The 16,346-nt window shown below is 49.0% G+C and overlaps 1 protein-coding gene across 1 annotated transcript in view; it reads left to right on the forward strand.

Annotated features, from left to right (window-relative positions):
• Positions 1 to 16,346, forward strand: part of LOC135197212 (ubiquitin-associated domain-containing protein 1-like) — a gene marked incomplete at its 5' end in the record, with an annotated part of 128,437 nt that overhangs the window by 67,672 nt on the left and 44,419 nt on the right. Inside the window, 1 exon segment of the mRNA XM_064224268.1 lies at positions 4,358 to 4,382. Coding sequence (XP_064080338.1) covers positions 4,358 to 4,382 — 25 coding nt within the window.

Raw genomic sequence — 16,346 nt, forward strand, 5'->3', positions numbered from 1 at the left:
CTTCTTGTGGAAGTTGGAAGACGTCCGAGAGTTGACCCGTCTTCCAAACTCCACACCTCTTTGAGGAAAAACTGAAGCGGGCGGAGGTGAAGTCTCCCTAGCGAGAAGAACTTTTCCAATGAGGACAGGGTCCCTAACAGGCTCAGGTAATCCCTCGCTGAGCTGTCTTTCTTTCTAAGAAGCTCGAGATTCTCGACAAACCTCGAGCGATTCTTTCTCGCGAAGGATACACCCGAAAACCCCGAGATTCCATCTGAATCCCCAGATAGACCAAGTTCTGGCTGGGGATCAGTTGTGACTTCTCGAGGTTGACGAGCAACCCTAGCGAATCTATCATGTTCCTTGTTACTTCTAAGTCCAAGCACTGACTCTTCGACTTTTGCCCTTATCAGCCAGTCGTCCAAGTAGAGGGAGATGTTTATCCCCTCTAGGTGAAGCCATCTCGCTACATTCGCCATCAGGTTGGTGAATACTTGTGGGGCTGTAGACAGTCCGAAGCACAGAGCCCTGAACTGAAAGATCTTGTCTCCTATCACAAAGCGAAGATATTTCTTTGACAAATGGTGAATGGGAACGTGGAAATAGGCGTCTTGCAGGTCCAGCGAGACCATCCAATCTCCTGGGCGAAGCGCCGACATGACAGAGGCGGACGTTTCCATACGAAACTTCTTTTTCTGGTACGAAGCGATTCAGAGCGCTTACGTCCAGAACTGGCCTCCACCCCCGATGCCTTTGGTACTAGAAAAAGGCGATTGTAAAATCCGGGGAGTGTGGATCTTGTACAAGTTCGATGGCCTCTTTTTCCCACATTTGCTCCACCATTTGAAGGAGAGTCTTTCGCATTAACGGGTCTCTGTACCTCGCTGACAGTTCCCGAGGCGTAGATGTTAGGGGCGGTTTGTCGTCGAATGGGATTACATATCCTTCTTCAGGACCGACACTGACCAAGGGTCGGCTCCCCTTTGTTCCCATACTCCCGCAAAGTTCAGGAGTCTGGCGCCCACTGGTGCTTGGAGGAGCAACAAGTCACTTCGATTTCTTGAATGGGCCTAAATGAAGACCTTCCTCTCTTTTCAGAGCTCTTCTTTCTGGCAAGGGGGCGAGCCGCTGCACCTCCACGAAAGGGCTGCTGAGTAGGACGAGGTTCCTTCTTAACCGTCGCCACTACCGGTCGTCCTTTCTTGGACGTTTGAGTAAGTAGGTCTTGTGTCGCTTCTCAGTTAGTGAGCGAGATATATCCTTGATAACTGAGAAGGAAACAGATGATCTGATAGCGGGGCGAACAGTAAGGCAGTCCTCTGGCTCGGAGAAACCCCTTTCGATAAAAGGGAACCATACACTGATCTCTTTTTCAGGAGACCAGCACCAAAAAGTGAAGCCACTTCACCTGAACCGTCCTGTACTGCCTTGTCCATGCAGGACAGTACGTTATGGAGAATTTCTGGGTTCTTCAGAAACTCCGGATCCTTAGATTTGTTGGCCAGAACTCGAGTGACCAATCCAGAAAATTGAACACCTCTAAAGTGACAAAAACAAAAGTCCCTTTAGAAAGTGGTTCAACTCTGAAGTGCTCCACGTCGCTCTGACTGATCCTAAGGAATGACGTCTAGAGGCCTCCACTAAACTGGAAAAGTCGGCATCTGCAGAGGCGGGTAAAGAAAGACCATAGTCTCTCCTGTCCCATACCAAATACCTCTCTTCCCGTGCAATCTGGAAGGAGGCATGCAGAATACCGTCTTTCCTAACTCCTTCTTCTTGTCCATCCAAGAATCTAAAGAATGGAGTGCCTTCTTCATTGATATCGCAGGCTTCATTTTCAAGAAGGCCGACGATTTAGCCGTAGCTGAGCTCGAAAAGAGCGAACAAGGAGAAGGAGGAGCCGCAGGACTAAGAGAATCTCAAACTCTTGTAGTAGTAAAGAGGCCAAGACTTTGTAACTAGAAAGTCCTCATTAGCAGGAGGTTCGTCGTCAGACAACTCGTCTAACCCTCGATCCGACGACGAGGAGAAAGTTCACGTTTTGAGGAAGAGTCCTTCCAAGACCCTCCTATGTCTGAAGGAGAGGAGCTCCTATTTGGCGAAGAGTCATAACCTCCAGGAACGAGTCCCCCAGACTCTTGACTCCGGCTCTTGACTCTTGCCTCCTGACTCCTGCTCCTGGCTCCTGACTCCTGCCTCCTGACTCTGACTCCTGCCTCCTGACTCCTGAATCCTGACTCCTGCCTCCTGCCCTCCTGCCTCCTGACTCCGGACTCTTGGCTCCTGCCTCCTGACTCCTGCCTCCTGGGTCTCCTGGCTCCTGCCTCTTGGCTCCTGCCTCCTGCCTCTTGCCTCCTGGCTCTTGCCTCCTGGCTCTTGCCTCTTGCCTGGATGCCTCCACACTCTTGGCTCTGGCCTCCTGCCTCCTAATTGACTCCTCACTCCTGGCTCTTGGCTCCTGCCTCCTGGGTGACTCCTCACTCCTGGCCGGTGCCAGACGTCTGATTGTTTCATCCAGGTTCGTACCGGAAACCTCACCTCGGGTAGGAGTATCGATCCTGGAGGTAGGCACCTCCAAACGTCTGGAGGATCTTTTAATAGGAAGGGAAGTGTCTTTCCTTCTAGGAGGCTCCTTTGACAGACTCCTACAAACGACGAAATCTGTTCCTGCATCGCCATCATGAACCTCTTAGTAGCCTCCTCTTTATCCTCTTCGGGAGGAGGGGAAGGAGGAGGGGAGGAGTCCATAGCCTCCACCTCCTGCCGTCCTTCTCACTCTGGTTGGAAGAATGGATCTTTCTTGCCTTCTTAACTCCCGATGGAGACTCCTCCGGGAAGTTTTCAGGGCTCGAGTCGATAGTCGGCGCCCTCCAACTCCTCTTGAGAGGCCGAGATCGATCGGAATCTCTCCAATCACGTCTCGGTGACGAAGATCCCGACGACGAGAAACACTCACTTAGGACGCTTTTCACAATAGCGGTCCTTGGCAGTGGGGTGTCACAGAAACCGCCGAAGGGACACCTGATCGGTGGGGATTCTCCACAACCTCCTTTCGGCTTTCGACATTCCTTCTCCTCTGGGCATGTGAGCTTGGAAGAGGTCTAGACCTAGGAGCGTTGCTGAGCCGACCAGATGCCCCCTCCACTACACTGGGGACCACTTATATCACTGTCTAATGACAAATCACTAGCCTTACCTTGTATGGCAGCCATTTTGTTTTCCATTACTTTGAAGGCTGCTTTTAGATCTGCAAGTTCTTTCGCTGGATCTACAGGTTCTGCAATAGGAGAAGGGGCTGCAATGGAAGGAGAAGTAGCAATACTTCCCTTGGGAAGATCCCAAGCTTGGAATTAGTTCAGATCTAGAACTACTTAAACTTCTATGAGAAGCCTTCCTCACTCTTTCTCTTTCTAACTTTTTTAAATAATTAGTTAGATTCTTCCATTCGTTCTCACTCAAGTTCTCACATTCTTTACAAGTATTAGTAAAAGAACATTCATACTCCCGCACCTCTTGCATACCGTAGGTGAGGGTCTACCGAAGCTTTCGGCAACCTCACCTTACAGCCTACATTCACACAACGTCTCACAACCATACCAGAGTCAGACATATTTAAAGAAAAATCCAAAATCAAGTCCACAAAACAGTCCACAAAAGCGTCTCATATTGCCAATCCAACAATCCAGATACGTCACCAAAAGTCGGTCAAGAAGATCAATTGCCGATGAAAAAAGAAAAACCAATCGAGAGGAACCAACAACAATGTTGATGGTCCGGGCGACAGAAGAATTCTGATTAGAAAACGGGGATGGTTCTAGTCCTGCCACCCAGGGCAGGGCGGTAGATCACCTGACCTACCTGTAGCGTGTGCCGCGAAATTTGAAATTCTGTCGGAGACGACGGAGTCTATAGCTAAGTATATATCTGGCAGGGAAGTTGAATGCATAAAACCTGAAGTTTTCTGTTGTGCCGGTGGCGAACAGATCCACGACTGGTCGCCCCCACAGGTCAAAGAGCCTTTCCGCCACGTCCTGGTGTAGAGACCACTCGGTCCCTATCACCTGATCCCGACGGCTGAGCTTGTCTGCTACTACATTCCTCTTCCCTGGAATGTAGCGTGCCGACAGCTCTATTGAGTGAGCCTCGGCCCACTCGTGCACCTGCCGAGTCAACTGGTACAACGGGAGAGACACTAGGCCCCCCTTTTGTTGACGTAAGCCACCACCGTGGTGTTGTCGCACATCAACACCACTGAGTGTCCCATCAAGCGGTCCTGGAACTCTTGGAGCGCGAGAAATGCTGCCTTGAGTTCCAGTACATTGATGTGAAGGTGCTTGCCGTGCTCGTCCCACACTCCTGAAGTCAGCAACTCCTCCAGGTGTGCGCCCCACCCCTCAGTCGATGCGTCTGAGAACAGCTGCATCTCCGGGGGGGGGAGTGCGTAGAGGCACTCCCTTTAAGAGGTTCCTGTCGTCCAGCCACCAGGCTAGGTCCTGCCTCACCTCCGGTGTCAGGGACACTGGAAAGTTTGGGGGATCCGTTGCCTGTGACCAACTCTCCTTTAGTCTCCACTGAAGAGACCTCAGGTGAAGACGCCCGTGACGGACTAACTTCTCAAGTGACGACAGGTGTCCGATCACGACTTGCCATCGCTGAGCTGCCTGTTCCTGCCGAGACAGGAACTGGTTGCCTGCCTCCCTGAATCTGCTGATCCGCGAGTCTGCGGGGAAGACTCGCCCTGCTACCGTGTCGATCAGCATACCCAGGTACTTCATCCTCTGCTTGGGTTCGAGATCGGACTTCTCGAAGTTCACCACGATCCCCAGATCGCGACAGAACTCAAGTAGCCGATCCCTGTCCTGCAGCAACTGCGAGCGGGAGCTCGCCAGGACTAACCAATCGTCGAGATACCTCATCAGACGTATCCCGTGCGAAAGGGCCCAAGCAGACACCATAGTGAACACTCGCGTGAACACCTGTGGCGCGGTTGAGAGACCGAAGCAAAGGCCCTGAATTGGTACACCGTCCCGTCGAGGATGAAGTGGAGGTACTTTCTGGAGGACTGATGGATGGGTATTTGGAAATACGCATCCTTCAGGTCCACTGAAAGCATGAAATCGTTCTCCCTGATGGAGTCGAGCACCGGGTCTGGCGAACGAACCGGTTCAGGGGAGAGAGATCTATCACCGGGCGCCAGCCCCCGTAGACTGCCACCAGGAAAAGACGACTGTAGAAGCCCGGTGACTGATCCATGACGATCTCTACAGCTCGTTTGCTCAGCATGGTCTGTATCTCCTGTCTTAATGCTACGTCCTTCGAAGAGCCTGGAACGTACGATGCTGTTGGACCAGGGTTGGAGGTGAGGGGTGGCCGAGATTCAGAAGGGTAATAGAATATCCCTCCCGCCCAAGGACATCTACTATCCAGGTCTCGGCGCCGTAGCACTGCCAAGTTGCCCCCAATGGCTGGCCAGGCACCCCCCCCACTTCCGGCAGCAGGTGATTGGGGAAGAGCCGTCCCTAGCGTTTCCCCCCTTTCTTCAACTTTTCTTCCCTGACCCTCCTCGCCAGAAGGAAGGCTGGGAGGAGGGCTGGTTACGGCCCCCTTGGCAGAAGACGAAGAAGACAGTGTCTTTCCACGGGGCTTCACCGAGGCTACCGTCTTAGCTACCGAGGAAGCGCTAGCCGAGCTCTTTGGCTTGGCCGCAGTTCGAGGCTGCCCAGAAGCCTTCGAAACTGCCTGGTGTACCAGACGGTCACTGTCATCAGTGCGCCGTCTGTCCACCGCAGCATCCACCATCTCTCCTGGGAAGAGAGATGAGGAACTCCGTAAAGGTCCATTACAAAGCCCTAATGCCGCCTCACTCCCAGCCGCCCTGGATACTCGTGTAAGGACAGCGTCCCTACGTCGGAGTACCAGGTTGGCCCACAGGTTTACCGTCTGGTGGGCTAGGAAGGAGATGGCTCTTCCTCCAGACTGGCAAAGCCTCCTGAAGGCCAAGTCTTCTTCGTGAGAGATTCCCCTGGAGTTGGCTGCGACCTTAGACACTGTGAGGGACCACAGGTCTAGCCAGGAGACGGCCTGGAAAGCTGCCATGGCAGTGGATTCCAGGCCAAGTGCCTCTTGCTGCAAGAACCATAGGTTCTCTGACAGGAGCTGCTGCAGAGACACCCCCGGTGTTAGCCTGGCTAACTCCAGGTTCACCTGTTTGGGCGGCATCGGGTCTTCAGACGGCACGTAGAATTGCCGCTGTCGCAGTAGATTAGATTAGATTATAACATTTTTGGCACACAGCCAAGCGCCGGAGCCGAGGGGCCATTCAGCGCATATATATCTTTAAGAATAAAAGTCAGTCGTACAAACAAATATACACACAACCAATTAACATATAAATCATTCATTCATAAAAACCAAACAAGAAGCCTAAAACAATCAAGCGAAAAAGTTTAAAATTCATAAAAAAAAAAAAAAAAGACCAATATTTTTTAAAAATGTCATAATGCTCTGCCTGAGCACCTTCACCTAAAATATTGCCAAGAGACTTATTTGCCAGCAAACAAGCTCTGCGTTTGTTTTCAAAATGAGGGCACTCCACCAAAATATGCACCACAGTCAAATCCACATGACAAGTGGAACAGCGAGGAACCTGCCTATCCGCTCCACTCATCATTAGATACCCTGTGAGTATATTTAGTGTGGCCAATGCGTAATCTAGCTAAAACTATTTCAGACCTTCTATCCATCCGGCTATGAGGCCAAGGATGACAGAAGGCCTAATCGCTTTATTTAAGATTATTATCTAAAGTAGACCAGTGGGGCTGCCACTGGTCTCTACAATAAAATCGAATGGTACTTTTAAAATCAGACACAGGGACGCCCATGTTGGAAATGTGCCTAAGCCTAGTTGCAGCCTTAGCAGCAGCGTCGGCTCGCTCATTTCCAACAATTCCAACATGGGACGGAGCCCAACAAAACATAACAGAAAATCCTCTTCTATTAATTAAAAGATAAAACCAATCTTGTACTTCTTGCACTAAAGGGTGGCAAGAGACTAGGCTTTTAAGAGAAGATAACCACTCAAAGAGTCGGTAAAAATGGTTTTAAAAACCTTGTTAGTACAAGAACTATAAAAAATATATTTAAGAGCAGTCAAACTGCAGCAGTTCAGCTGTAAAATCAGAAGAATTAGAAGGAAGCCTCTTTTTAATGATATTACCACTAGTCACTACAGAGCAACCAACACCATCAGAACCCTTCGAGCCATCATAAATATATGATGAGAATCACCATGTTCGGAAGCATGGTCCAAGAAACTTGCCCTCAACTGATCACCAGAACTGTTGCTCCTGCTGTCCCTAATTGGGTTCAGATTTCTAAATGTGGCCTATTTTCCAAGGAGGAAACTTTGAGGGCGAAATTTCAGCTACTGCAGGGGGAAGTAATCCCACCTCCCTGGCAGAGCTTGCTAGTCGGACCTCAAGCGGCTTTGGCAGTCTCGGTCTATTTGGGGCTCTGTCAGTTGGTTCTCTAACGTACTTATAGTTAGGGTTTAGCTTTGACGTAAGTATTCTTGATATGACTCTCAAGCCTAATTCCTTCCTACGGATAAATAGTGGGTAAAACCCGACTCAACATATAGGCTTTCTACTGGTGAAGTTCTATAGGCTCCCGTACAAATACGTAAAGCCATATTATGGACAACATCTAATTTCTGCAGTGTGTCTTGCATGCACAACCATAAATTTGGCAACCATAATCAATTTTGCTTAGGCATAAAACCTGGTACATCCTCAAAAGGGTGATACGATCTGCCCCCCAGTTAAAATTAGATACAACTTTAAGTATATTAAGTCGAAGCTTCACGTTACATACAACTTCATTAACATGTTGAGTAAAAGTTTAAGTTTTTATCAAATGTAACACCTAGATACTTAATGCTATCTTCATAAGGTAAAATGAATCGTTTTAAAAACAACGTAGGGATCTCTTCCACTCTTCTTAATCGACAAAATCGTATAGCTTTGGTTTTTTCTGGTGAAAATTTGAACCCTTTAGCACTGGCCCATGATGTTGAAGCATTAATAGCAGTCCTGGATCATTTGACAAGCTTCAACAGCTTGGGGGACTTACTACGATTATTGCATAATTCATCAGCAAAGGCCCGAGACCATGCACCCCAACACAGGAACTTGTTCTAGTAGACCGTTTACAGCTACATTAAATAGTGTTGGACTAAGGACGCTTCCTGAGGTAACCCTTCTTCTTGAGGGTAAGCAGAAGAAATGTAAGAGCACTCTTACTTCAGGTAACGTTCTGACAAAAAATCTTTTAGACAATAGAACAAATTACCCACAACACCCCACTCTACAAGTTGCAAAAGGATACCCCTCGCCAGGTAGTGTCGTAGGCTTTTTTCTAGGTCAAAGAACACTGCAACAGTCTGGTTTTGCACAGCGAAAGCATTCTGTATCTCCCGAGTAAGGAACATCAAAGGGTCAGAAGTACTTCTATTTTTCCTAAAGCCAAACTGCCGATTAGATAAAAGATTCTTTGAATCCAAATACCACACAAGTCGAGCATTGACCATCCTTCTCAATAAATCTTGCTAACACAAACTGGTTAGAGCAATTGGCCTATAGTTTTTAGGAAGGAAGGAATCTTTAAAAGGTTTTAAAACAGGTACAATAATCGATATCTTCCAAGACTCTGGTGAAGTTCCTGAAAGCCAAAAACTGTTTAAAATGTCTAAAAGAAATTGTTTTGTACTTCTAGGCAAATTAAAAATCATTGAGTATAGTATATCATCTTCCCCAGGAGATGTTGGGGAAGATAACGAGATTGCATGATCTAATTCTTTCATGGTGAAAGGGAGATTATACGACTCTGAATTTAAACTATCAGCAGGAACAAACGTGGTACCGTCCCTAATATTCCTGAATGCAGGAGAGTAATGTAGGGCACTAGATATATTGGAGAAATGCCTTCCAAAGGTTTCTGCAACTTCTCCAGAATCAGATATGAAGAAGCCATCAATTTCAAAATAGGCAAGGGTGATGGAGAAAATTTCCCTTGTAGCTTTCGGATTCTGTTCCGCAGACAAACGACATAGGGGAATCATATTTTAATTCACTTATATATCTGATAAACGATTCCCTCTTTGCCTGCTTAAATGTTTTCTTTTGCTTAGCAAAGAGCTGCTTTTATAGATAATTTGATTTACCAAGCAAGGATATCTACGATATCTTGTAGCAGTTCTTGTTATCTTTCGGCTCAAGGCGCATGCATCACACCACCAAGGTACTAGAGGACGACGAGGCTTACCAGAAGTTCGAGGAATAGACAGCATGGCACCGCACAGCAATATACTGATTAAATACTCATAAGCAGATGTTGGGCTCTGAAAATCTTTTATATCTTGATCAACTTCAGTAGATTTTTTGAATAATCCCCAGTCAGCCTCCCCTACCTTACCATTTGTGGTAACATGGAGATGGAATATTTTTCATAAACTTTAAGTGAATGGGCCAATGATCCACTGACCATGATCATTCTGGTCTACTACCCATGGTAATCTAACCTCAAGGACGAAGAGCAGATAGTGAGGTTCAATGGCTGAGTCAGTATTATGAAAAACATCATGTCTTGTAGGGAACCATCATTCATCAGTGATGTCATTTAAGTCAAGCAGCTGTTCTATTATTAAACCCACCGGTCGCAGTTTGGCTCACCCCACCCCAGAGGGTGTGCTTGGCATTAAATCCCCCATCAAAATGAAAGGTTTAGGAAGCTGGTCTATCAATGTCTGAAGATCGTTTAATTCTAGCTGACGAGGATTTACCCTGTGCATCCAGTAATCTACTTTCTAATGATGGATCTAGGTATAAAGAAACAAATAGTGATCCATTTATAATTGAAAATTTGAACTGCACAAGCCTGCAACACAGTGTTCAATTGAACAACCCTATGATTAACAGACTTGCGGACTATAATGATGCCTGTGCCTCCCTGAGTACGTACACCTATCAGGGGTGGAGACTATGGAATGAATAATTAAAACCCAAGTTGGGAGTGTGCTCTCCCAACTTTGTCTCCTGAAGACACATTGCAGATAGATCATGATCCCTAAAACAGAACCCGAACTTGCTCTCTATTTGGTATAAAGCCACGAATGTTCCACTGCATGAGAGCCATTATTTAGAGGAAGGCATCTTAAAACAATTCCCTACTAATTTAGGAATCTGTGTCCTGGTGAGAGAGATCTTATCAGTTTTACCAGTACTATTTGACCTAGATCTAGGTGTTACAGATCTTTTAGAAGATGGGCTTTCACTTGCCCTTTCAGTTTTACTTTTGTTTTTCTACGATTGCTGAGTGACCGTGAATGAGGCGAAGAGGGAGAAAGGGCCCTCTTCTGACGAATAAAGAGGGCCTCTATCTCCCCACCGTCATCTCCACGGTGCACTGTAATGACAGGATCAGGTGAGGGCTCAATGTCAGGCAATGTCCCTGACAGAGAGAAGTCGTCAACAAATTGAGACCTGGCTTGAACCCTTGAAACAACAGGGTCCCCTGGCTTGACCAGAGTCTCTGCAACATGGGAAGCCCCACCAGGGGGGGCATGGGAAGCCCCACCAGGGGGGGCATGGGAGGCCCCACCAGGGGGGGCAGGGTGGGAGCCCACCAGGGGGGGCACGGGTTTTGGAGGGCCCCACCAGGGGGGACATGGGAGGCCCACCAGGGGGGGCATGGGATGTCCCACCAGGGGGGGGGCACGGGGTACACCCCACTAGAGGGGGTGTGGAAAACCCCATACCAGCGGGGCACCGGGGAGCCCCACAGAAGGGGCACTAGAGAAGCAGTACTCAATTGTTGTGCCTTCAAGGCATCCGAATAGGATTTCCTGCCCCAACAACAGTTTTTGGCTTGTCCCACACTGATATGTTCAGCAATAGATTTTAGTAATGCCTCTTGTTCTTTTTTTAATTCACTACATTTCTTATCACGGGCTCGATGTTCACCCTTACAGTTTATGCACATTACTGGTCCAGAACATTCCTCGTGCTCAGCTGGCACACGATCACAGAGTTTATTTCTGGTACAAACATTTAGAGGAGTGTCCAAAACCAAAACATTTAAAGCACTGGAGCACTCTCGGTCTATAAGGACGAACTTTCATGATTTCACTATCAAGAATAACTTCAGATGGCAGAGAAGAACTTTTAAATGTTAAAATAAGCATCGATGAGCGGGGCACTTTAAAAACCTTCCAAACCACTCTGGACCACATTTCCAAAATTTCCTCCTCATCCATTTCATGTAGATCTTCATTAAATATAACACCCTTCGCATAACTAAAATTATAGTGAGGTTTTACCTCTTTTATCACACCCTCAGGATCAAGCTTCAAATTTAGGAGCATTACTGACTGAACATTGGTCTTGGTATGAACTAAAAAACTATTACGCCCAAAGCGAGTTACTTCTGGGCTCCCAACATTTGCGATCTTCTGGCTTACCAACCTTTTCACCTTGAAGAGGTTGCCTCTCTCACCATGCGTTGAGATAATTAACCACTTAGCTGGGTCCTGGAGATCTGGAGATTATACTTATTCTATTAGGATCTTTTTATTCTCATTTGGTGGTTTATAAATGTCAAGATATCTAGGGACCTCTTCTGCCTCTACAAGTCCAACACTCATAGAATCTGACCTAAATTCTCTAAAGGCTCTGTGAGCTTCCGATGCATTGTTGAAAATTATCCAAAATTCAAAAAAAACATAATTATTGCCAAGTTTATTTCTTAATTCTTTGATGTTCCCAAATTTACAAAATTCATTATATATCATGTCATAATTCCAGTCTAAGGGGACTAGTTTCACATGCAGAATGTTTGTAACAAGGAGCTCATTTGAAAAAAAGGCTCCAAAGTTACAATGGAGGAATTACCAGGTTTTTCCTTGTCCTTATCCTTGCCTAAGTCGTCAACCGAAGATCTAATTAATGTCGCCTAAGACGAAGGATTTATGATTCGTCCAGGTAGCCCCCCACCACCATGGAGCCACATTTAGAGGACAGTGTTATCCCATACAGGGCTGCCCTAGGGGGGTACCACCCAGATATACACCCCACCCTCAGGCTTAAGGCGTCATGATGTCGTCGAGATCAGAACCCAGCCAACTAAGAGCAGGGTTTGACATATAAACTTTCCCTCGCTCGACCACGTTAGGTACTCGAGTTCTACGGGTGAGGTGGCATGCCAACCATCCTCACCTCCACCAAATCCAATGAGTAAGTCCAAATCATGTCCAAAACCAATCCAAAAGTCATCAACATAAAATCTGTATTTCTTATAGGGGGAGAAAGCAGAAGGATGAAAAGTTTTAGTAAAAAGGAAAAGAGCTGACTTATTTAGTTGGATCAACAGCTGGGCACCAAGGCCCAGTGAGAAATTAGTTCCCACCAGGCATCAGGCCCAGCTGCTGAACCCTAAGCCCCCATCCTCGACAAGGCTTCAGCATCTGGGGGACTGTCGCAGTAGAGGAGGCGGCGTAACTTGCTCGACCTGCCTGACCTGAGAGAGCCTTCCTGCCCGGAGACAAGAGACTCAACCTGGTTCAAAACTGAGTCGGCGAGCTCTGATCACGGCAATCCCACCGTCGGCCTGGGTTCCCTCTTCGGGACCCCAGAACGACTCGAGCCGGGACGTGGGCTCGGAAGTGGGAGTGGCGACCTTCCCCGAGGTCGTTGTGCTGACGAATCAGCGCAATAACCTCGGCAAAGTTCCTCTGGACTCTGGAGTCACTGCCATCCTGAGGAGTAGGACCGTCCAGTCCCTCGAACAGGAGCACCTCCCGAGACCCTCCCCCCTCGGTCTCCTCCAGCCACTTGCGCATACGTCCTGGTCGGTCCGAGAACCGTGCCTGGCACGTAGGGCGTCGTGGTGGGATCATGAGGGGCGCACCCCTCACAATCACTCCTCAATACCTCTCTCCTCCCGGTGCAACCCAAGGAGGTTGAAGGTATGGGAGAGGCAGACCTGACGCTCCCCCCTCGCTCGCTAGCAGAACCAGCAGGCTTGGAGGGCTGCAGGCGATCGCCAACCCGCGGTGGCGATCGAGCTGCAGGCCTGGTCGAACTGTCTCGCTGTGGAGAACGGCTGGACTGAGCACAGCGGCCCCGATCTCGAGTGTCAGAAGAGCTGGTGCTGGTTGCCGTACCCGATCGCTCTCTGTGAGAACGACAGTCAGGCGACCTGCAGGCTCCACTGTCACGGTGAGACCGGTGCTTGTCCTCAAGGCACGTCACGGCTGGCACCGGCGACCGGGGGGGACCTCTTTCCAGCCTCAGCCCGTGGCCGGTCGTGGACCATCACATCAGCCCAGGTAGCCAGCTGGTCGCCACGAGAGCGAGAGCTGGTCTGGTGAGAGTCGCGTGAGCGGCTGTCACCAGTCTTCCGCTCCGTGACGTGAACCTGACACTGAGCGAGCTCAGACATCTGGTTCCTGGCTGCACGGTCGCTGGTAGGCGACCGTACACTCGGTACCTCTCGCGAACGAGAGGCCGAGACGGAACCTGATGCAGTGGCAGAGCCTCTGACACCAGGTGAGGAAGTGCCGGTGTTAGCCGACACCCCTCTGGTCCCCGTAGTCTTCTTCCTTGCGGAAGAAGAGACAGGCCCCGCTCCCGAAGGAGCAGGAGGACCAGCGGAAGAACCCCCCGTCTCGCCGGAGCGAGACGGGCCCTTAGAAGCTCCCGAAGGAGACTTCTTAGGGGGGGAGGAGGCAACCTTCTTCTTCTTAGGCTGTGAAGCCTTAGAAGACAAAGGGGGAGAGGCGGCAGACAACAACGACGAAGAAGAAGACGAAGACGACGACGACACCTTCCTCCTCTTCTTCTTCGTCAGCTTCCTCAGGACCGATGTCAAGTCAGCCATCCAGGGCGGAGCCGGGGCTGCTGTTGCCGAAGCAACAGGGCCCGGACGCACCTGTCCAGACAGACCGACATCGGGAGCAGCGGCACCACAAACAGGAACGACATCAGCAGTGCAGGCATCACGGGAACAGCAGGAAAACAGTCACGGCAGAACGGCAGGTACAGAAAGGGGGGAAAAAAAAAAAAAAAAAAAAAAAACGGCGGGGGAGCAGTAGTCGGCAACATCTCATCACTCGTCAGCGGCTGGGCAGGTACGGCAGGTACGGCAGGAGGACGGACCAGCGTCACCGACATCCGGTTGCATCGGTCGGGAGGTCAGGGGCAAGCTCTTCGGTACACACGAAGTCTGGTTTCGGCAGCACGGCAAACCCGGGTGGCGGTGGCATCACACTCCCCCGTGCACGGCGATCGGCCCCCGCCCCTGCAACCAATGAAGTTGGTGTTACAGACACCGCATGCGGGGAATACACCAGATGAGGAGGGAGCAGCATAGCCTGGGGTTTGTTGACACCGTAGTGGTTGGTAGTGGTGGTCACTGTGGCATGCGTGACCGCAACAGAGCCAGCCAGAGATGGTAGAGCAGCCCCATGGACACTCGGCACGCCCCTGCAAGCCCAAACGTATGCCCACACCATGTTCCAAGGGTCGTCCCTCGCAGCAGCAGCACCTGGGGAAGCAAAGGTCGGGTGGTTAGAAGGGGCCTCTACCCGTCCGCGCAGTGTAGACGAACGGATAGAGGACCCAGAATACAACTCCACGTCAGGGTACCCAGCGCCCTCCTCCACACTCGAAAGATCGGATGAGGAGAAGGACCTGGAAACCACCCCCCGCAGGGGAAGGCGCCAACCGTGGGAGCTGAGCCGGGGGCAGGAAAGAAGATGAAGTGTCCGTAACCAAAGGAGTCGTCGGAGAGCTCTCCGACGACTTCTTTGCCGGCCTTCGCTTCTTCCTACCCTCGTACAAGCCCCACTGCGCCTCCGACCACGAAACACATACATCACAAGGCTCAGCGCGGGTACACTCACGCCCCCGACACCGAGCGCATAACACATGGGCATCGATCTCAGGGAATGAGCGGAACTTACCGCACTTACGCCCCTCAGTTCCCGGGCACAGTCGCCGGATGATAGTAGGGCACAGAGAATCCATGATCGATCAGATCAATTAATTTCACTACAATAAATGAAAACAAAAGGGAAATGATTGTACTTACAATAAATCTTGCAAACACAAAGAGAAACACAACCATACAAATAAGGAAAGCAAACGACAATGAAGCGGGCAGAGAGCGCAGAACACACGTCCACTCGCTGTGAGGCCGAAAGCAAAAAAGTGACTGTTTACCTCCCAGCGCGCGCGCCTGTCGGACAAGCAGTTAACTACCGAACCCCTTGTTCGAAAGCTTACGACCTATCCAGCTGCCGCTAGTAACCTTCCTATTGTAAAAGGACCGAAGGTTTGTATGCCATGTCGGAACAAAAACAGAAATAAAAAAAGAATGATTCTACCGGGAAAATGATCAACGGCCAGTCAGCAAGAGCTCACAAACTCACGTCTTCATCGGAAGATGGCCGAAAACAAAGTGGAGTGTTCACATCCGGGCAGGCTGGCCTACCCACCTGCCACACGGTGGTTACTGCCTAACCACCATGTTCAAGAATTTAATGGCCGTAATTCTAGCTACGCCGAAAGTAATTCCTTATGTAAAGGACTGAGGGTTTGTACGTATGTCGTGTAGGAACAATTCAATCTTTCTGAATATTATATTAGCTGACAACATATTCATGAAAAGTAATATCTTTAAATGTAAATACAAGATGTGACATGTTTATCATGCAATCCTAATAACTTTCTGCATGACTCAAGCGTATTTTTCTTAACAGATAAGCAAAGAGGCAAAAGGAATTTAACCTACACTGTACCCTTACTTTCTTTAGGGTACTGTTTATAACATTAACCCACAGAAACAAGAGTTTCCTACTCACATCGGAGGATGTACTAGTGGAGTCTGGATCTCTATTTTCGTTGCGTTTAGGAAGATGAGCTGTTGCATTGTTAATCTGGTCATAAGTAGGAGAAGCAGCCTCTTCAGAAGGCTCTGAAGATTGTGGAGGTGGCTCCCTACGTTCCACCAACAGGAGGATATCTGTAATTTAACAAGGATTACAAAATCACAATTTTGACTTAAATTGTATTTTTCCTAACTATACAAACCTGACATCCTTTACATAAAGAATTACTATTCAGCACCAGCTGAACTGATCGTAAGATTACTAAGAAGGTAGTTCGGTAGTAACTGCTTGTCCGATGGTCGGGAGTCCTGCCCAACTGGAGGCAAACATATCACTTTGCTTTAGGTCCAGGAACAGAGTGAGGGGTGGCATGAGGTGGGACTGTGTAAAGGACCTCAGGTTTGTATAGTTAGGAAAAATACAA

Source organism: Macrobrachium nipponense, chromosome 18 (genome assembly GCF_015104395.2).
Source record: "Macrobrachium nipponense isolate FS-2020 chromosome 18, ASM1510439v2, whole genome shotgun sequence".
Taxonomy (NCBI): Eukaryota; Metazoa; Arthropoda; class Malacostraca; order Decapoda; family Palaemonidae; genus Macrobrachium; species Macrobrachium nipponense.